Consider the following 22,373-nt stretch of genomic DNA (forward strand, 5'->3'; position numbering starts at 1 on the left):
AACTTTTCGGCGCACACGGTTGGGGACATGTAGGGAGTCTTTCCTTCTGCATGTTATAACACGTCTGGGGAAAAAAAATCTACTCACAGATCTGTTGCGAGAAAACATACATTGTTGGTATTGTCAAAGTTGTTAGGCTTAAATGTTGTTAGCAACGTCTGACATTTCAGGCCGGAGTTAGAAAATGTGAATTTGTATTTGAGTTAGGCATATAGCTTACCTTCGATGTTCACTAACGAATGGCTGTTACATATACTACTATTAACATCCCATGATCCAGGCCTAGGTTATCAAATTCCGCAGAGTGAAGGGTTGAAAACATGTACTATTTTGGTGGAGTTTACTTTTAGTCTTCACATGGGATTCTGCTGCTGTCATCTACAATGGTCTTATTACTATGACAGATCAGGACCTGTCTGGAAAATATAATTAGGTCCCTACTGTTTTCAGCTTGAAAACCCCATTAGAGAAAAAAACAGTAGTAATCGTTCATTACTGCTATGGCCTTTTGTGCATTGATATCCAGATAGCAAGTTTAGCTGCACAACAAACTGACAAAATTAACACTCCATATGTGTCTCTTGGCGAGAAGTTTGTCACCTTGGTTTGGCACAATCGATAATCTTACTGTGAAAACTGTATAGCATTCCGAACGTGGGCATAACATTAAACATTCAGAAAGAGTGCGTTGTGGTATCAGTAGGATATACAAGTAATTAAAACATTTTTAGAAAAGTAAATTAAAGTGGGGATGATTGAGTTCAATAGCCATCAAATAAACAATGAAGAAAAAAAAGCTCAATTAGAGTGGAAAAGTTTATAAAGACTGATGTTTGGGGACGTATTTGACATAAGCCTATTACTTTGATAAAGACATTTTACCCTTTGAGTGAGGCCTAACAGTTTTGTGTTATTATATTTTAAAAAATCAAGATCTATGTCTACGTTGATTTGTGTATACGGCTACACTCTGCTATACAGTAATAACACAGCCACTCTATCAACCAGAACATACTGTATAGCTGCTAATCGGCGGCTGCCCAATTGGAGAGTGCCTTACTTCTTTATTCTCCTCTAGCCAATTGAATCTGCCCGTTCATGCGTAAAACCGTTCTCAACGAGAGGAGGAGTCATGCCTTATATGGTAGTTTTGGCCTTATATGGGGTGGGGGGGGGGGGGCTACAAGCACGGCTGTTTAGTGTCATTTTCACCAAATTCTAACTATGATTCTCAGAGATGGGACAGGCTGCCGACGGGTGAAGTACATGATTGGCAAAGATATCTGCTTGTAAACATACTGCATCTACCACAGAGCACTCCATCCATGGTTTATCGACATTTCTATTCAGACCTCATCGTGGCGCACAACATTAGAGGAACGAAAGCAACTTTTATTTTGGTATTGCACGTCCGTATGTGTTCACAAGACAACTTCGATCACATAATTGCGTAGAACTATGGTCAGTATTGTGTTTTTGGGATTGAGAGAAAATGTTGATTTAGTTCAGTTCGAATATTAAGCAGAATAAGATTCGAGGCAGTCGATATTCATGACCATGACACTTTAACGACCACTTCTCCATTCTGTACATGCTGTATTGCTGGTCGACTTTTCAAATACACTTAAGTTTTTCAGAGAGCGTGTTTATGGATTTCTGCGGAGAGGCGAACACTGGCATTAGGCTCCATTCTTACGAAATAGTCATGTTGATACCGTGCTGTCTTCGTAAACTTTGATAGAAGTTTACAGAAGATACGTTTACGACAGGGACATTTGATTAACTAATTAAGAAAATCTATTTGAGAATATATTAAATACTTTTTTGGAGGAAGTGGGAAGCGCCTTTTCACCCTGCCTTGTTTTCCCAAGACGTCAGAACGGATTCTTATCTCCTCCCCGCGCTACGGAGTTGGACTCGTATCTGTTGTTTAACCAAAGTGTTTTAGGATAGCATGGCAATGGTAGTAAACCAGTGGCAAGAGAACATTTCGGCGGATCCTGGGTCCCAGCTCCAGATTTGCAGTCAGGAGCCTGGCGGGACACCGGGAACCCCTTCTGGTTCCACCCCGGGGAACGATGCACTTTCCGGGGACAAGATCCCCAACGTGGACTGCATGGTGTGCGGGGATAAGTCCAGTGGCAAGCATTACGGCCAATTCACCTGCGAGGGCTGTAAAAGCTTCTTCAAGCGTTCGGTGCGACGGAACCTCAGTTACACATGCCGGGGGAACCGGGACTGTCCCATCGACCAACATCATCGAAACCAGTGCCAGTACTGCCGACTGAAGAAGTGCCTCAAAGTCGGCATGAGAAGAGAAGGTAAGACAGGATTTTAAATTCGGTGAAGACTGTAGCCTTTATGTAAATGTAATGTAAACTATTAAAATGTTCAAATTGGTTTTGGCGGACGTTTGGTGTCAAGAATATCGGTGCGTAAAGTTGAAACCATATAACGTTAGCGCTTTAACGATGGATATCCGTGTCTTATAGCTTTCCTGCTTCTATCAGTCATAGTTCTCCTAAAAAGGCATTTGTAGTCTGCTGTAACGCAATGCTTGTTGTTTCAGATCGTCTACCCTTGTATTTCCTATTCAATGCACAGCTCCCTTTGTCTCCCCATTAATTCTGGTGTTTGCTCCCCGACACCCTATTCGCTACAAGAGGGCCCGCTACATGTATTGTATTGTGCATGTTTAAGAACGGGTCAATTAATGCGAAAGATGAACAGTGGCAACGTGTTCGCAAAGCACTGCGTTTCACCTTGAATCAGTCAGCTAGTACCTTGCTGCGTCATGTTCAATCAGACGAGTTGTGTTAATTATAACACGCGAACCAGACATTCGAAATTACCACAAGAGCGTTGCACATGCATGTCTCCATGCTGGACGTCGTTGTACTCTGTGTTTTATGCGTTATCCACCAACAATACATTTCTATAAACACAAATGCATGCATCGCTGTGCAGTGTAGCCTACTCTGGAGTCAACCTTGTTAGCTTATTGGAATAGATTTTATCGCAAATTATATACTGTAATTATTGATAAACATGGCCACGCAAGCTGTTGTGGATACTCCAAAAGGTTCCTATGATATGACCATGAACAGTGCAAATAGTGACACAAGCTGTAGTCAACAGAAGACGCGCGCTCTGTGCATGAAGCACGCTGTGTTTAACTTCCAGTGTGTGAGTGTATCTAGCCAGGGGCGGTTCTGGGGGGGGGGGGGCAGTGCCCCTGTGACAACAATTTTGGACCCCCTTGTGGCCCCCCTAAATGTGGAGTATGAAATCATTTTTACATAACTAATTTTTGCTATCTTTCTTTCTTTACATCCGTTATTAGACAGTGGCAAAGCGGAACACTAATGATTATGAACATGGTATTTTGCCTGCTAATGCCTGTAATGCAGTGAAGAAAACGATATGACAACAATAACGTCTAATGTAACTGGCCCCTCTAACAGTACAACTGGCCCCAGCTTGGCCCCCCCCAGTTGAAATGGTCTAAAACCGCCACTGTATCTAGCAGGCAGGCCTATTACAAACGAGGTCTTGAATACAGTAGCCTCTGTCCTAATGAACTAACTATACAATACATTTTAGGTGGAAATACCCGTCCTTTCGCCTAAAATTATCCTTCAATGGATCTCGTTAGTGTGCTAGTGTGTACGCTGTACACAGTTCATGTAAAGCACTGCAGGGTAAATTTAGTCGGCCATGGCCCTTTCTGATTGAATGAACCCGTGGAAATCTCCTGACGCACCGCAGTCTGTTGACCTTTCATCTACATAAACACACTCAATATGTTATCAGATCATTATTTGGCTACATTATATATTAACTACTGTTTTGCTATGTTACTATTATATGATCTAGACTATTATTCAGCATAAACACGATTTAAAAAATCTAAATTCTTTGAAGTGTTGATTAAATTGGTACAGGTCAATCATACGCAAAACAGACTCATCCTCGTCGTGGATTATGGCCTAGAGATGTGTCTTCGTAAGTGTCAGTGCATTTGAGGAACAAAAAAAAATAATCGCACTTCTTTAAAATATTAAAAGTGTTGGTTTTACATTGAAGATCACGACGTGGTTAATGCAGGCCTTTTCTAATTGACATTCAATCAATCATTATAATTGAAGTGTTATGAAGACTTGTGTTGTACTACAACCAAGTGTTAACAAGGCTTTTAAACGGCAACCTTTGTCAACCTTTTCTGAGTTATAATCCCTGTGAATTTTGGAACATTTTGGAAATACACAAATGTACATTCCTGCTCAGAATATGGATTTGAAATAATCTCAAATTGATTGTTGAAACTATCAATAATTAACTTTGTAATAGTTATTCAACAACGAGTGTTTGCTCTTGGGTTAAAGCAGAGGACTATCAGTTCTTTAACAGTCATCAGAAATATCTTCTGTAATTTTCCCAAATATAAAGAAAGCACTACAAGGTATTGCCTACTTGTGTTATGCAAGCCATGCACAAAATAATAATCTAAATATCACGCTATTCTCGACACATGGATTGGTAACCAGTGGTGTGTATTCATGGATGCCAAGGGAAGCCAGGCATCCCCAAAAAATTTACCAATAAAAAAATATATACTGAAAAAAATATGAAGTATTGGTCCCATGTTTCATGAGCTGAAATAAAAGTTCCCAGAAGTTTTCCACACGCACAAAAAGCTTATTTCTCAAAAAAAATGGCACAAATTTGTTTACATCCCTGTTAATGAGCAAATCCCCCTTTGCCAAGATAATCCATCCACCTGACAGGTTTGGCATATCAAGAAGCTGATTAAACAGCATGACACAGGTGCACCTGGTGACGGGGACAATAAAAGGCCACTCTAAAATGTGCAGTTTTGTCACACAAACATTTTAGCCAGGTAGCCTAGGACAACAATAAATAAAAGCATGTACTGTATGACAGAGTGATAGACTGTTTCGTCAACGTGAAAGAGAGGAGGATGGCATTGGCCTTTCTCTACAAGTAGGGTGAGTCAACATGTTTATTCTACTTGCACGCTCCTGCACACACACACAGAAATCGGAACCATGGACAGCCACATCATATTTAGCTTATGATGATTGGACGAAATAGTTTTTTGTATCATTCAGTTGCCACTGTATTAGACTAAGCATAAGTGATATGATGATGTTGAAATGCTGAAGTTGAAATGGGGCTGGAATAGTTGAAGTAGCTCCTGTTTTCTTTTCGACTTGCAATAACTCTCCTTGGTTCTAAATCAATGGTTGTTTAGTTGTCCAAAAATGTCAGAAACATGAACTTGCTTGACCATACTGTAGGTCACGTAACTGTTTGTTACATGCAAAATGCTTTGTGGACTTCACTGGACAGATTATAGGTTATAGAGCAAACAACGCAATTATCACAACACATAGGTTGAAATATGGCTTTTTTTCTGGCTTCCCCAGTGATTTTACCCACGCCCTTCTACTGTTGGTAACATTGTTAAAAGTAACGTATTGATGGTGTAGGAGGCCTCTACCAGTGAAAATATACAAATAGAGCATAATATCAGCAACAAAGCATATAAAAACAAACCTGACAGGTTATGTTTGTGGTTAGGTGGGTCTTTCTTGTTGACCAAGTCGGTGCCCCGCATCTCCCCTCCCTCTCCAAAAATGCACCACTCCCTAGTGGCGAAATTCTGTTAAACATGGCAACTTTTTAGTAAGGTACAAAAAGTGAGTGTGTAATTGATCCAATCCATGCAGTAACTGGCTCCAAAATATACCGCACACACATCTGCATTATTTAAGACAAGTTTCACATTCGCTGGTGTTGTACGTGGCTAATTCAGGAGTGTTATTTGGACAGTCCAGCTGATCTTTAGGGTGACCCTTGACTGAGAGGTCACTCTATTTCAGCCCACATACATATCTAATATCTCGTGTTAAAGGTTGATTTATACAAAACAGTCATATAAAAGGTCATGTTTACCTCTTTGCTGCTCTACCTGTTTGGCACCTCTAGCATCTCTACTCTCCATGTTTCTCAATGACATTCCTGCTTAGAGTAGAACACTGGTTTAAGGGATAAGGAAGGAGTGAGGAAGAGAGAGACAGTGAACCTGTGCAACTGGCTGACAGTTACCTTGGGCTAGTTGGGAGTGAAGTGCATATCATGTTCTGCTGTCTGAATGTTCCGTATGTGCTCCTCTGACCTTAGTGAGACCAAAAAAGACCAATATAGACTGTGATGTTTGTCAAATTCACACGTTCGAAGAACACACTGTATACTTGACACACAGACAATTTTACATTCACAACTAGCAGCCTTCCCATGCATACAATACATTCCCTACCAGCTACCACACATAGTGACATGGTCACAGATACCAACTCACATAGCGACATGCACCCAGAGATTGGCATGGACAGGCACACTGTCCATTAGAGTACACACTCTAGATCAGAAGTATCCAACCTTTTCTAGCGTGGGAGCTACTTTTAAAAAATGAAACGTGTCGCGAGCTACTTATTTTTTTCTAGCTATGTTTTCTGTCAATATACCTGGTAAAATAATGGTTAATAAACAAGGGGGGGTCCTATCGAATTTTTCTTCCAAATTCTGTTTTATATTTTCCCAACTGATTTTAGATTTTCTGTTTTTTTCAACTCTCAAAATTGCAATTATTCATAGAGAAACAACAAAATTGGATGTTCTGAGTCCATGTCAAAGCTTAACCCAAAACAGAATGCACATTTTTTAAATGTTTGGAATAAAACTAACAAATACATTTTTTGTGTGTAATTCCCCTTTAGTTGTGCATCTGTCCCTTTAATAGCACACCTAGCAAGTGAGCATTGTGCTGTCGAATGTGCTGGTCTAGTGATGGTTCTGTACTGCAAATGCTCATTTAATGGCAAAGTTTTCAAATAATAGATACAAATTATATACTTACTCATGATATACTTCTGCCAGGTATGCCTACTTTACAGTTAATATTTAATTGAGAAGGATTGTATGAAGATGGCGCCGAAGAACATGGCTGACGTTTTAGATTCTCCCAACCAATTTTGCAATTTTGTAATTTTTTTTGCGTTTTGTGTAACTTATTATTTTACTTATTGTGAACATAATGTTGCTGCTACTGTCTCTTATGACCGAAAATATCTTCTGGACATCAGAAAAGCGATTACTCACTGCGGACTGGAAGAAACATTTTACTTTAACGAGTCCGACGAGAAGGATATCCTGATTTCACTGGAACAATCCCAGACCCACGCCTTTTGCGTGAAGAAAAGACGCTGGAAAAGAGGACGCAGATCGGGGATCCTTCTGAGAAGCCAGAGGCGAGCGAGTATACTCCCAATGCCTTCCATTCTCCTTGCTAACGTGCAATCTTTAGAAAATAAAATTGATGCCCTACTATTAAGATTATCCTACCAACGGGACACAAACAGAGACGCTACCTCTGGTAAGACGAGGGGTAGGGGTGTGTGTCTTTTTGTCAATAACAGCTGGTGTGCGATGTCTAATATTTAAAAAAGTCCCGAGGTATTGCTCGCCTGAGGTAAAGTACCTTATGATAAGCTGTCGACCACACTATCTACCAAGAAAGTTCTCATCTGTATTTTTTTGTAGCCGTCTATTTACAACCGCAAAGCGAAGCTGGCACTAAGACCGCTCTCAACCAACTCTATAAGGCCATAAGAAAATAAGAAAATGCTCACCCAAAAGCGGTGCTCCTAGTAGCCTGGGACTTTAATGCAGGCAAACTTAAATCAGTTTAACCAAATTTTTACCCGCATGTCACATGTGCAACCAGGGGGAAAAAAATCCTAGAACACCCGTTTTTCTTCAAAAAATAACGATGGTCATTATGGCCAAACAGTTCTATTTTTGTTTCATCAGAGAGTCAGAGGACATTTCTCCAAAAAGTACAATCTTTGTCCCCATGTGCAGTTGTAAAATGTAGTCTGGCTTTTTTATGGCAGTTTTGGAGCAGTGGCCTCTTCCTTGCTGAGTGGCCTTTCAGGTTAAGTCGATATAGGACTCATTTTACTGTGGATATAGATACTTTTGTACCTGTTTCCTCCAGCATCTTTACAAGGTCCTTTGCTGCTGTTCTGGGATTGATTTGCACTTTTCGCACAAAAGTACGTCCATCTCTAGGAGACAGAATGCGTTTCCTTCCTGAGCGCTATGACGGCTGCGTGGTCCCATGGTGTTTATACTTGCGTACTATTGTTTGTACAGATGAACGTGGTACCTTCAGGCGTTTGGAAATTTCTCCCAAGGATGAACCAGACTTGTGGAGGTCTACCATTTTTTTGCTGAGGTTTTGGCTGATTTCTTTTGATTTTCCCATGATGTCAAGCAAAGAGGCACTGAGTTTGAAGGTAGGCCTTGAAATACATCCACAGGTACACCTCCAATTGACTCAAATTATATCAATTAGCCTATCAGAAGCTTCTAAAGCCATGACAATTTTCTTGAATTTTCCAAGATGTTTAAAGGCACAGTCAACTTAGTGTATGTAAACTTCTGACCCACTGGAATTGTGATACTGTGAATTGTAAGTGAAATAATCTCTGTAAACAATTGTTTGAAAAATTACTTGTGTCATGCACAAAGTAGATGTCCTAACCAACTTGCCAAAACTATAGTTTGTTAACAATACATTTGTGGAGTGGCTGAAAAAGTTTTAATGGAGTTTTAATGACTCCAACCTAAGTGCATGTAAACTTCCGACTTCAACTGTATCCCAACCAGAAGCCATGGATTACAAGCAACATGCGTATCGAGCTAAAGGCTAGAGCTGACGCTTTCAAGGGGTGGGAGACTAATCCGGACGCTTCTAAGAAATCCCGCTATGCCCTTAGACAAACCATCAAACAAGCAAAGCGTCAATACAGGATTAAGATGGAATCCTACTACACCGGCTCTGACGCTCGTCGGATGTTGCAGGACTTGAAAACTATTACGGACTACAAAGGGAATCCCAGACGCGAGTTGCCCAGTGGCGCGAGCCTACCAGATTAGCTAAATGCCTTTTGTGCTCGCTTCGAGGCAAGCAACACTGAAGCATGCACGAGAGCACCAGCTGTTCTGGATGACTGTATGATAATGCTGTCAGTAGTCGCTGTGAACAAAACCTATAAACAGGTCAACATTCACAAAGCCACTGAGCCAGATGGATTACCAGGACGTGTACTCAAAGCATGCGTGGACTAACTGTCAAGTGTCTTCAATGACATTTTCAACCTCTCCCTGACCAAGTCTGTAATACCTACATGTTTCAAGCAGACCACCATAGTCCCTGTGCCCAAGGAAGCGAATATAACCTGCCTAAATGATTACCGCCCGAGGCACTCACGTTGGTAGCCATGAAGTGCATTGAAAGGCTAGTCATGTCTCACATTAACAGCATCCTCCCGGACATCCTAGACCCACTCCAATTCGCATACCACCCCAACAGATCCACAGATGACGCAATCTCAAGCGCACTCCACACCGCCCTTTCTCACCTGGACAAAACAAAATAGGAACACCTATGTGAGAATGCTATTCATCGACTACAGCTCAGCATTCAACACCATAGTGCCCACGAAGCTCATCACTAAGCTAAGGACTCTGGGACTAAACACCTCCCTCTGCAACTGGATCCTACAACACATCTGCCACGCTGATCCTTAACACTGGGGCCCCTCAGGGGTGTGTACTTAGTCCCCTCCTGTATTCCCTTTTCACCTACGACTGCGTGGCCAAACACAACTCCAACACCATCATTAAGTTTGCTAACGACACAACAGTGGTAGGCCTGATCACCGACAATGATGAGACGCCCTATAGGGAGGAGGTCAGAGAACTGGCTGTGTGGTGCCAGGACAACAACCTCTCCCTCAATGTGAGCAAGACAAACGAACTGATTGTGGACTACAGGAAAAGGCGGGCCGAACAGGCCCCCATTAACGTCGACGGGGCTGTAGTGGAGTGGGTCGAGAGTTTCAAGTTCCTTGGTGTTCACATCACCAACGAACTATCATGGTCCAAACACACCAAGACAGTTGTGAAGAGGGCACGACAAAACCTTTTTCCCCTCAGGAGACTGAAAAGATTTGGCATGGGCCCCCAGATACTCAAAAGGTTCTACAGCTGCACCATCGAGAGCATCCTGACCGGTTGCATCACCGCCTGGTATGGCAATTGCTCGGCATCTGACTGTAAGGCACTACAGAGGATAGTGCGAACGGCCCAGTACATCACTCGGGCCAAGCTTCCTGCCATCCAGGACCTATATAATAGGCGGTGTCAGAGGAAAGCCCATCAAATTGTCCGAGACTCCAGTCACCCAAGTTATAGACTGGTTTCTCTGCTACTGCACACAGCAAGCGATACTGGAGCGCCAAGTCTAGGACCAAAAGGCTCCTCAACAGCTTCTACCCCCGAGCCATTAGACTGCTGAACAATTCATAAAAATCGCCACAGGACCATTTACATTGACACCTCCCTCCTTGTACACTGCTGCTACTCGCTGTTTGCCTGTTACCTATGCATAGTCACTTCGGCCCCACCTACATGTACAGATTACCTCAACTAGCCTGTAACCCCTGCACACTGACTCGGTACCGGTGCCCCTGTATATAGCCTCGTTATTGTTATTCTTATTGTGTTACTTTTTATTATTACTTTTTATTTTAGCCTTCTTGGTAAATATTTTCTTCTTCTTGAATTGCACTGTTAGTTAAGGGCTTGTAAGTAAGCATTTCACAGTAAAGTCTACACTTGTTGTATTCGGGCGCATGTGGCAAATAAAGTTTGATTTGATTTGATTGGGGGAAAGTATTTCTGTCAACCCACAAGACGGTTATCACATCAGCTGGCTACACACGGAGTGACAAACGCACGCACCACACAGACAGACAGGGGCAATATTGCTCGAAATTAATTGGCAGATAGTGTTAGGTTTGGCTTTTTCAGCCAATAGTGGCTAACTGGGTGTGGGATAATATCAATAAATAGTAGCTGGGAGCTTGTGGTGTCTGATACTTCTGAGATTTGTTTATGACAGTTTGCCGTGGAACACGTGAAAATTGCATGTACTTTCAGAATCGTTTGGCGATTTACTCAAAGGTGGGCTGCTAGCTACTGGTAGCTCGCTATCGACCTGCTGGAGACCCCTGCTTTAGATTGTTCATAGTAAGTACATAGTTACGACTGTTCATAGACAGAACATTCAAAGACAGATTATCTCAATTGTGACTCCTAGTGTGTGTCCCTCAATGGTAAATAACACAGGGAAAGTCCTGTATATTGATATTCAGTTACTCATACATAGGATTGCTACAGTTGGTGACCCTTGGTTCACACCGACCAACCACAGAGACGGATATACTGTAGGTCAACGGGAACCAGAAACTAAACATTAATAATGGACATGTTCAAGGTCCAAATGTGAGGTTGACCCTATTGAGTAAGTACCACGGCTCGCTAACTGACTGCCTTTATTGACTAATCCATACACGTTGTCCAGTTTGTATGAGCAGTCAATCACAAACCGGGACTAGTTTGCCCCCTAAACTCTGGCCCGCTAAAACATTTCCCTATTACAATACTGTCATAGTGTATTGACATGTTAGAATAGGTTTCTTTAAGTCCAAGCTGGCTGTGAGGTTCCAGTACCATGGCTTCCATATTGACAGAGGCCTTGCCATTATTCACTGCCAGAAAGCAGCCTCCATTGAAGTGATAGGCCACGAAGAGACCATAGAGCTGAGGCTCTAGTCGTTTCCCATTCTGATATCCCCAAGGCTAGCATTTAATATTTTAGAGAAGGGGGATGTGTGTGGAGGAATAGAGCTCACTCTGCAGAGATGGGCTTCGTTTGACACCTCAAGGTGAATAGACTCCAGTTCACGATACATTGCTTGTCATATTGTCATATTTCTTTGTTGAGTCTCAAATTTTCTCTCTTGTCTGTACAATAGCCAGGTTAGCCTATTGCTACAATATGAAAGGCTAGCCTTTACATTAAGTCTAGCGTTATCCATGTCCATTGTTACATTTTGAAGTATTGTTTTTGAGTCCAGGTGACTTTACACCAATTTTCTTGAGAAACAGCCATTGAGTTTTTTAATGAGTCGCTCGTATAGCATAGCTTGTTGTGTGATCGAATAGATAGAAAACCAGACCACTCCTTCGTGCAGGGTGCATTTCTGTTATTAATTCACATCTGCTTCATCAAAGCAGCGCCAACGTGACTGGGTGGATATTAAAGGGGCTACGTTTGCAGCTAATGCATCTGAGCATCCTCACCGGGAAGCTCTCTCCATCTCCGTCTGTCTGAATCTCTCTTTTTCCCTGTCTCTTTACCCGTTCCCTCTCCCTTTCCATACAATGTCATACTTCACTCTGTCTCCCTCCCTCTTCCTCGATCCCATTGTCTCTTTCAAGGGTTCCCAAACTTTTTTACGATGGCCCCCCTTCCAGCATTGAGGAATATCCCGTGCCCCCCCCCCCACGCACACGCCACGTCTATTTCTATGGGCACAAGCACTGTTCATAACACAAACTGTTCACAGCCCTCTTGTTGGTGGAGATAATTTTGTATGTTTAAAGCTTATTTCCTGCAATTCCACGCATTTTGTCATGTCTAATGTGTATATATGTTGTGTGTTTTGTTAAAAGACTTTTAAGGGACTACATGAAAACCATTATACCACTTATCTCAGTTGACAATGAGGCTGTGCCAGATCTGTCATGCTTCTAGTACATAGCCCCTGACTGACCTTTTACAGTAGCAGATAGTCCTTAACTGTATTTATCTACAATAGTTTGCTCAAATGTCTTGTACTTCTAGCAGTGACTAAAGGCCAAATAAGGACAGCCTTGGTAAGATGAGGCTTAACTCCACTGCCACACACTCTCTGTGACTCGCTGTGGTGTTTTTTTTTTTAAGTTGCCCATGATACCTGTTTCGTGCCCTTTTCTCCCCTCTGCCTTATTTATGTACCATGAGGTTAGATGTAGTGCCATGGTCTTTCTGTTTGGGGTTTTAGGCTCTTTAGTTGTTTGGTCCCACTGTTTGCCAGTCTTTCCAACCACACTAGGCCACCGCCGACCAATTAGAAATCGGAAATCGATTATGGCAGGCATTCAAATCTGTCGCTACATTCTCTCTCTCTCTCTCTCTCTCTCTCTCTCTCTCTCTCTCTCTCTCTCTCTCTCTCTCTCTCTCTCTCTCTCATCCAATGCCACTCACTGTCTTTCTCCCTCTCCCTTATGCCCTGTCTATGCCCTTCTCTCCCTGTCTCATTCATTTCCCTTGCTCATTCACATAGAGATGCTTTTGATGCGTCATTTCGACTCATGCATTCACACACAACCTCCTCAAAGATGCCTTTCAGAAGACAAGTGGATGTGGTGGATTTGGCGTCTGGTGGGTTATGGCATTAATCATTATGATGCATTGATACATTTAAAAAAAATGCAGATAGTTATAACATACTAACCTCTAATGAAGGACAACCGTGCTCTAGAAAAAAGTTCAGGTTTGAGTACGACCAGGAGTTTTTTTTTGTGAGTGACATGGTTTGGCCCATTGTTCATTGCTGTCTCTGTACGCTACGTTGTTGTTTGCAAAATGAGACAACATTCTTTCCCCGGGACAGAAGTTGCTTGAGTTCAAGAGAGACCAGTATTTTTTGGTCACAAAAAAGTTTTTCTAATCAGTCAACAGTCTTGAAATTCTATGGATGTATCTATTGACTTACTATGTTCTTGAGTGATTTGACCTGTCCTCTTTGATACACTGTAGTGTATTCAATTTTCACAGCTATTGTGTCGAAGGACAGGTAATACTGAGTTTCAAAGTATTTTCCAAATCCTAGCCTGCCCCCCCCTCTCTCTCTCGCCCCACTCTCCTACACTATTTTCTCTTGCTCCTCTCTGTTATCCTTTTCTATCTCTCATTCTGTCATTACCTCTACCTTCCCTCATCACCTCTTCTCTTTCTCTTTCCCTTCCCTTCCCTTCCCTTCCCTTCCCTTCCCTTCCCTTCCCTTCCCTTCCCTTCCCTTCCCTTCCCTTCCCTTCCCTTCCCTTCCCTTCCCTTCCCTTCCCTTCCCTTCCCTTCCCTTCCTTTTCTCGTACTCTCTCTCCCCTTCTCTCTCTCTCCCTCGTTCTGTAACTGTAGATGGAGTTATTAGTCAGACAGCGGGGATGACTGAACAGGTGTTATCCAAATGGGCTTTGAGCCGCCACATCATAGTTCGGCGGGGGTGGGGATGTGTGCTTAGCCTCTGCGTGCCCTCTTCGGCTGAGCCATTTGGCAGTGTGTGTGGGGGGGGGGGGCAGAGGTGTGAAGAACCGTAGTGTCTTTACTGGCTGCTGGTTGCCATTACTCATTGATGCACAGCACCGGGGTCTGCCGGTCAGGAGACAGAGTGCCGACACATTTAGAGCCACAGAAATTACCCCCCGTTTCTCCACACTTTGCACCCCTTACCTACAACCTCCACCCTCCTTCCTCCTATCCCCAGGCACCCGCCATGACATGTCTTTTAGGTGGCCCTACATATTCCCATTGAGAGAGAGCAGACTCGTTTGAATGCCTCTAGATGGTGCTTTATGACACGGTGGTAATTGCTGCCTACTAAATCAAGCCGGTTAGTGCTGGATGCAGTAATGACGACGTGATGACAGAGAAGCTTCAGGTCCTAAATGTTACTGTAACTGTGCCAGGTTGGATTGAAATAAAATCTCGTAGGATAGGTGGATAGAGTACAGCCACATGAATGAATGAAAGGTGCAGTAGTCTAACCAAGTTAGCTCCTACTGTACCTGCACCACGCCAAACAATTAGCTTCTAGCACTTGAGTATTCGCTTATGAAATGTCAAAAGAGGGAAAATGTATTTTGCTCATAACATTCAAATACCATATCTCTTTATTTTCTTAACCCTTTCTTTCTCTTTCTTTCTTTCTTTCTCTTTCTTTCTTTCTTTCTTTCTTTATCTCCCTCAGCTGTCCAGAGAGGCCGCATGTCCAACTCCCAGTCTAGCCCGGGTCAGTACCTGACCAATGGCAGTGATCCTTACAATGGGCAGCCCTACCTATCAGGATTCATCTCTCTGCTGCTGCGCGCCGAGCCCTACCCCACATCCCGCTACGGGTCCCAGTGCATGCAGGGAAACAACTTGATGGGAATCGAGAACATCTGTGAGCTGGCCGCACGGCTGCTCTTCAGCGCTGTGGAGTGGGCCAAGAACATCCCCTTCTTCCCTGACCTTCAGCTCATGGACCAGGTGAGGAGGACCCCCCCTGATCCCTGACTAGAAACTATGCCTGACTATATCTTTTTTTTATGCCTGACTATAATCTTTTTTTATGCCTGACTAGAAAGTAGAAATGATGAATGCTTAGAGATGTGGTGTGGTCACTTTATTTGGGTTGTCCCTTATGGATGAGCTGTAGATGCTCAACACAGATATTGCCCAGAACAAATATGTCTATGTCTGCATTTGGTATGTCATGTAAAGGTTCAATTGTGGGGTCAGCAGCCTTTAAGTTGGAGCATATCACTAACACTTGCCATACTCAATCATCTGCATTAGGAAGATAAACACTGTTTTTATCCTTGTTTCCCAGAACCACCCTCTGTCTACTCTGAACTAACCAATTCTACCATCATTCCTCCCGTGCCCTAGGTGGCGCTCCTGCGCATGTCATGGAGTGAGCTGTTTGTGCTGAACGCGGCCCAGTGCTCCATGCCGCTGCACGTGGCGCCCCTGCTGGCGGCGGCTGGCCTGCACGCATCGCCCATGTCTGCGGAGCGCGTGGTGGCGTTCATGGACCACATCCGGGTGTTCCAGGAGCAGGTGGAGAAACTGAAGGTTCTGCAGGTGGACACAGCTGAGTACTCCTGCCTCAAATCCATCGTGCTCTTCACTTCCGGTGAGTGGTGTTGACTTTAGTGGTTTCTGTTTCTATATGTCTTTGTTTATGTCTATCTGTTGGATAGTTTGTGTTGTATTTTTTGCGGAACTACACATATAGGTAATAGTGGTCACTCCAGATAAGTTAGTAGACATATAGAGTCTGCAGTACAGCATGTGGTTAACAACCAAGTGGTTAACAATGCCTTTGTAAACAATGTTTCAATAATGTATGGATACCATACAAATATTATCATGGATGGACTACTGAGATAAAGAAGCATACATATTGGTGAAATAGCGATATAAAAACAATAGTTTGCTTATTGCTTTGATACACCACTTTTGCCACTGTATGAGGCACAGTAGATAGTTATGGTTATTCTACGTCACCCAGAATGCTGTCAGATCTGGGATTGGGATGTGTTGAGGATTCATTGTTTATGACCCAGGGGGTATGAGTGTGAGAGAACCCAACTCTGAGGTCTTGCTTTTTGTTTCCTGTCGATCGCCCTTTTCTTCGTCTCCATCACACAGCTTGTCAGAATCACTTTGCATGTACCTAGCTCTGGCCCGCAGTCTTCCGTTTGGATGGCTGAAGAACCCCTTCACTCTTCTCATTTATTTCATCACCCTCTTCTCCTTCACGCTTCCATCTATTATTGAAACCAGTCAGCCAGCCCCTCCCCTTTCCTCCTCTCCAAACCCCAGCCCTCTCACCCCTGCCCCCACCACTGTGCTTGAATTATTCATGGTGGGTTGCAGCGACAAGGGGGATTCGCCACAGCCCAGGCCCTGACCTACATAACCCCTGTAGCCCTGAGCATCCATGTGATCCGTCCCACAACTCCAGCCAACACACACGCATGCACACACACATGCACGTACACACAATGAGATAGACAGACCAGTCGTTGACCAGGCCCCCCCATCGAGACCTGCCTGCATGAGCTAACAAGGACAGACAAACTCTCAATACCCCCTCTCACCTCCGCCCTCAGACATTCCACCCTATATCCCAGTTCCATCACCCCGAATCAAAAAGCGGCCATCTTACCACTGCCACCATCTTCATCCCCAGAGTGTGGCTGTGTGTGCCCAGGGAGCCTGACAAAGGGAAATGGTGCCTGCGGAGGTGTTGGAGTTGCATGCGAGGGTTCAGTCACACAGACAGACCTAGCTTTCTCAGCCACTGATGCCTCACACAGACCCTAAAATGGCAGATAGCTAAAAAACGACACACCTGCCCTCAAAGTGGGAAATGTGGCAGAATTTGCAGTTATACTCCCCCTGGGGGGGCCCTCTGTGACAAAAATATGAGGCATATTAATCTTTTGTTATGCGGAACTGAAGCTCAGCAGGACCAAGATTGCGCAGGGGGGCGATTAAAGGGTACTGTGACAAAGGGACTAGCGTGCTGGGTGGCGGGTAAAAGATCCTGTCCCAGTGCTTCTGCTGCACACTAGAGTAAAGCACTTGGGAGAAAATTACCCTCACTGTTCGATGCAGCCTTTAAACAAGGTTCATACTGGGGACAGAAACACTGGCACAGTAGTACTGAACGTTCAGTATGGTACCGTGCAGTACAGCACAGCACCGTGCAGTACACTAAATGGGACTTTGTTTTGAGTTCACCCACCTCTGACCCTTTAACCACGGAGCTCGAAGGGTGTGAAAAGTATCACACACAGTCAACACACTCTCTGTGTGGTGTGAGACTCACACCAGGGACCGGTGCTAGGGGAGGTGTGAGACTCACACCAGGGACCGGTGCTAGGCAAGGTGTGAGACTCACACCAGGGACCGGTGCTGGGAGAGGTGTGAGACTCACACCAGGGACTGGTGCTAGGGGAGGTGTGAGACTCACACCAGGGACCGGTGCTGGGAGAGGTGTGAGACTCACACCAGGGACCGGTGCTAGGGGAGGTGTGAGACTCACACCAGGGACCGGTGCTAGGGGAGGTGTGAGACTCACACCAGGGACCGGTGCTAGGGGAGGTGTGAGACTCACACCAGGGACCGGTGCTAGGGAGGTGTGAGACTCACACCAGGGACCGGTGCTAGGGAGGGTGTGAGACTCACAACAGATACCGATGCTAGGGGAGGTGTGAGAGCATGGACAAAACCTCGACCCACAACTGAAGGCAAAGGGAATTGTATTCCACTACATTGAATGACATCTTTACATAGGGATACTGACATTTCAGCTCTAATGTATGTACGTAGCTGGACACAATTTCACATTGCAATTCAGTGTTACGTCAACTCATCAAAACCATAATGAACCAGAAACTCATCAACGCCTAACCTTCTCCTCCCCTTCTCAGATGCCATGGGCCTGTCGGATGTGGCCCACGTGGAGAGCATCCAGGAGAAGTCCCAGTGTGCCCTGGAGGAGTATGTGAGGAACCAGTACCCCAGCCAGCCCAACCGCTTCGGCCGCCTGCTCCTGCGGCTGCCCTCCCTCCGCATCGTCTCCTCGCCCGTCATCGAACAACTCTTCTTCGTGCGCCTGGTGGGAAAGACGCCCATCGAGACGCTGCTGCGCGACATGCTCCTCTCCGGCTCCAGCTACAACTGGCCCTACATGCCCGTGCAGCGCGACCGCCCCATCTCCCTCCACTACAATGAGAACGGGCCCTGAGGAGGACGAGGCACTGCGTATTCAGCTCTTCATCAAGCATTCATCGACCATCCCTCAATCCCTCCCTCCGTTTATCTCCTCCATCCATCCCCTGGAAGACCACCACCGTTCCGCCAAAAAGCAGACTGACCACCTGACTATCTCACCACACCCCTCCCCCATTCACCAATCCAGCCATTCACACGCCTCTTCTCCAGGGGACCACAGCCAAACGAGAGACTTGGTGGAGGCCATGGCCCCTCCTACTTCGCCATCGCCACGTTTGTGAGGTGGCAGTAGACGGGCCGGCTGGCAGAAGGGTTTTTGCGCCGTTCTCCTGCAGCTCTGTAGGACTCACGCCGTTAAAGGCAATTCTGTCAGACTCGGACTCGAAGAGGTTGCGGCTACTGGCAACGCAGTCATTCTATTGTCGGCACTGTGCTTGCATCTAAAGGAGACGTGTCCAAGAATCTCCACTGTCTGACGATTTAGAGCAAGGCCTTTACCGATAGAACTGCTTGACCGAGAGAGCCAGGCCAAAGGTTCTTCATCAACCAATTATTTTTTAATAAACCAGAAGCCATTAAAACATGAATGCCAAATTTCCTTGGAATTTTCAGAAGACATTTATTGTGCGTGTGTGTGTATTAGCACTGTTTATAATGAGAGAAATTCATGATTGTGTCCATATGTATGTCATTGACTCATAGACATCCACATTAAGGGGTATGTTGAGACTAGCTCAGGTTCAGGGTGTAGAGAAAGGACAGACAGGACAGACAGGACAGGACAGACATGCCAATATCAGTAGGAAACAGAGAATCATGCCTCACCCAGAGCAAAACACCTATCAACAGCTTATATCAAAGTGGAACATGGATATTAATTGTTTGGATTGTCTTTGTGGTAGTGGTGACAAAAATACCTTTTGTTTTGTCTATAATTTGATGTCAGAGGGTGTGTGAAGTTGCAAAAAATATATAAAAAAATAGGCACTTGCAATGTGAAACTATCCAGAACCCACACTTGACCTACTCCCATCATAAACACAGCACTGGTAGATTCTTACTCAGCCGCCATTTTGAGGTCAAAACTACAGGGCCACTAACTGGTAATGGTCAGTGTACTTCCGCCACTGTATCCCTTCATAACATCTACATAATGCTGTCATAGGAATGACATAACACATGCCAGTTAATGCAATGTTAGTTTCATGTCACAATCACATTTGATGTTTTTGTGAAAAATGTAAATTGTTATGGAGCCTGGATCAATAACCATTTGAAAACTAGTTGTACTTGCCTTAGAACAAGATTTTGTCACTGAACATTTATTTTATGACTGTGCCATAATCTGAAGTTACCTGTTATGACAGGCAATATGTCCTCCACATGACATTGTCATGGAGGGTAGAGACCGCCTCAATTCAATTGTCATTCAAGCAGCATACTAGGACATTGTATCACAAACCTCCATTAAAGTTACAATGGTCATCTACTGTGATTTAGCATAGATATTATTATGTGTTTGTGTTACCATCAATTGATGACGGGCTGTAAGGCAACACTGATTGTTGGACGACCAGTCTGTTTTTTTAACGTGGCACTGGGGTATCAGCAACAATTATTGGGATTTGAAAGCCATTGGGACCTTGGAGAGCAGGACTGTCTGTTGATAAATTAGTTCACAGAATATTTCTATAAGAGTATGTTTTTTTCTCTCTCTATTTTTGTTTGGAAATATGGATCCATTAATTGAAATAAAAATATGTTGTTCACAGTTATTTCTCCGCCTTGTGTTGCTATGATCTCAACCACTTACACTTACACTTGTAAGACCAGCCTAATGCTGTTAAAACATGACTTACAGATGTCATAACCAGTCATAACCATGACTAACGTTTTAGATGTTTAACTAGACTATCAAAAGTATATTCACTTCAAACACCATGGCATATTCTGTCATTATGACTACAACACAATACAACTAAATTCTCTTTTACCAAAGAACAGGCTGAAATCAGGTGATACACCAAGTCAATATGAATTTAAGTGGCCATTTTAGACAAAGCTTATGACAGATGGCTCAAGTCAAATGGGTAATTCCATGTAGTGCAGTCCATTGGCCATGAGTAGTAGTCACTCAGTGTGGACAGTATGTTTATCTTGAGCTGTTTGGATATGATGGGGTACAGAGGCATGAAACAAATCAATAGTCTAAACCAATCAGTGAGAAACAAATTGGGGGACTCTCCAACTCTCACGGCAGGGTGCAGCCCAAATGTTGATACTCCCCTGCTGTTAGTGTGAGAGATAGAGTGTAAACAAACACTCTGACCTCTCACTTAATGATGTATGTGTGTGTTTGAGTCAGGGAGAAAATTAGAGTGAAAAAGAGAGAGAGAGCGAGAGAATCAAGAGAAAGTGCACACATGGTCTTTGACCCTTCAGTTCAAGGTGGTGTGTGTGTGTGTGTGTGTGTGTGTGTGTGTGTGTGTGTGTGTGTGTGTGTGTGTGTGTGTGTGTGTGTGTGTAGCTTGGCGGGTGGGTGGGTACTGTATGTGTAAACAACATCTGTGGTCCTTCACTCGGAGTGGCAGCTCTGTGTCAGCCTGATAAAGGTGAGAGAGAAGAGCTCACAGGTCCTCTGCCTCCCTAAAGACATGCTTTATATTCAGTCATTCTCCCCCCGCCCTCTCCTCCCATCACACACCACTACCCCACACTGTAACCTTGTGCCCTTTACACCCCACCTCCCTCCCACCAACTGCCTTACAGCCTTCTCCCTCCACAGTCCCCTACCCTTCATAGCCTTGTTCTGTTCCCCCCCCCTTCTCTCACACTATCCCAGAATGGTGCGTGTGGTGAGTAGGAGAGTGACTTATGCCTTCATTTCAGAGCTGTCACTCCTGGCCAAACACCATGACCCCTCAACCCCCATTTTGGAAGCACACTTTTTTTCCCTCCCTTGGTATGAATATAAAAAACACATGTGGCCCAAAGGTGTGTGAGTAACTGTGTGTGTGTGTGTGTGTGTGTGTGTGTGTGTGTGTGTGTGTGTGTGTGTGTGTGTGTGTGTGTGTGTGTGTGTGTGTGTGTGTGTGTGTACACTACTGGGGGGTAAGGGTAAATCAAACCCTGACATGGCTGCTTTGAATGGCTTGAGAATCATTACTCTTGCCTTCCGTTTTGCACACCTGCCTTTTTACAGAGAACATTTCCACCTACACATATGACTACATAGACATATGAATCAGTAGGTGGAGTCAAACATCAAATTCAAGGTTGTATAGTAATTCCCCATGTGTGAACAAAGAAGTATTTCATTGAATAAACCAATATTGGAACAGGATTGCAAAAGACCTGCATGCATTTTAGCAATCTGGAGGTTAGGCCTCACCAATCAAGGCTCAAGTCAGAGGTTGGGATGATAAATACAATAACCCTGCCGATACGTCATGCGTAGCCTGACAGTAATTGTTCCAGGTCCCATCGCCTCCTAAAACACGCAGGTACCTCTGGAGATGACACACACAGGCACCAGTCACATGCATTTAACCCAGACAACTCCTCAATCTGTATTGACAAACACTTCACATTTTGCAAAGGGTTCCGCAGATGAGCAATGCGTGTGAGGAAAATCTGTAAAACAGGGCTGGGGGGTTGGGGGGTTGGGGGGTTTGTATTCCAATTCAGCCTGTGTAATTTATATTTCGGAGAGGGGGATGGGGGAGGGATATGGGGGCTTGTGTTTGATAAACAGGCCAGAGGTTTTTAAACGTGAACGTCAGCCATTACAAGGACGGCCAAGCTGTCTGTCTCCGGGGGATAC

General features: G+C 44.3%; 1 protein-coding gene across 2 annotated transcripts; it reads left to right on the plus strand.

Annotated features, from left to right (window-relative positions):
- The first annotated feature begins 1,212 nt into the window (after window positions 1–1,212).
- nr2f5 (nuclear receptor subfamily 2, group F, member 5) lies at window positions 1,213–20,325 on the plus strand. Of its 2 annotated transcripts, none has more exons than XM_014200768.2 (4): window positions 1,213–2,321; window positions 15,009–15,289; window positions 15,692–15,938; window positions 18,247–20,325. In XM_014200768.2, the coding sequence occupies exons 1-4, from the start codon at window positions 1,955–1,957 to the stop codon at window positions 18,561–18,563; spliced, it is 1,212 nt and encodes a 403-aa protein (XP_014056243.1). In that variant the 5' UTR covers window positions 1,213–1,954; the 3' UTR covers window positions 18,564–20,325. The 2 variants fall into 2 exon arrangements, with proteins under 2 accessions (XP_014056243.1, XP_014056244.1); XM_014200769.2 differs by having other exon boundaries at window positions 1,213–1,461.
- The last annotated feature ends 2,048 nt before the right edge of the window (window positions 20,326–22,373 follow it).

Source organism: Salmo salar, chromosome ssa05 (assembly GCF_905237065.1).
Source record: "Salmo salar chromosome ssa05, Ssal_v3.1, whole genome shotgun sequence".
Lineage (NCBI taxonomy): Eukaryota > Metazoa > Chordata > Actinopteri > Salmoniformes > Salmonidae > Salmo > Salmo salar.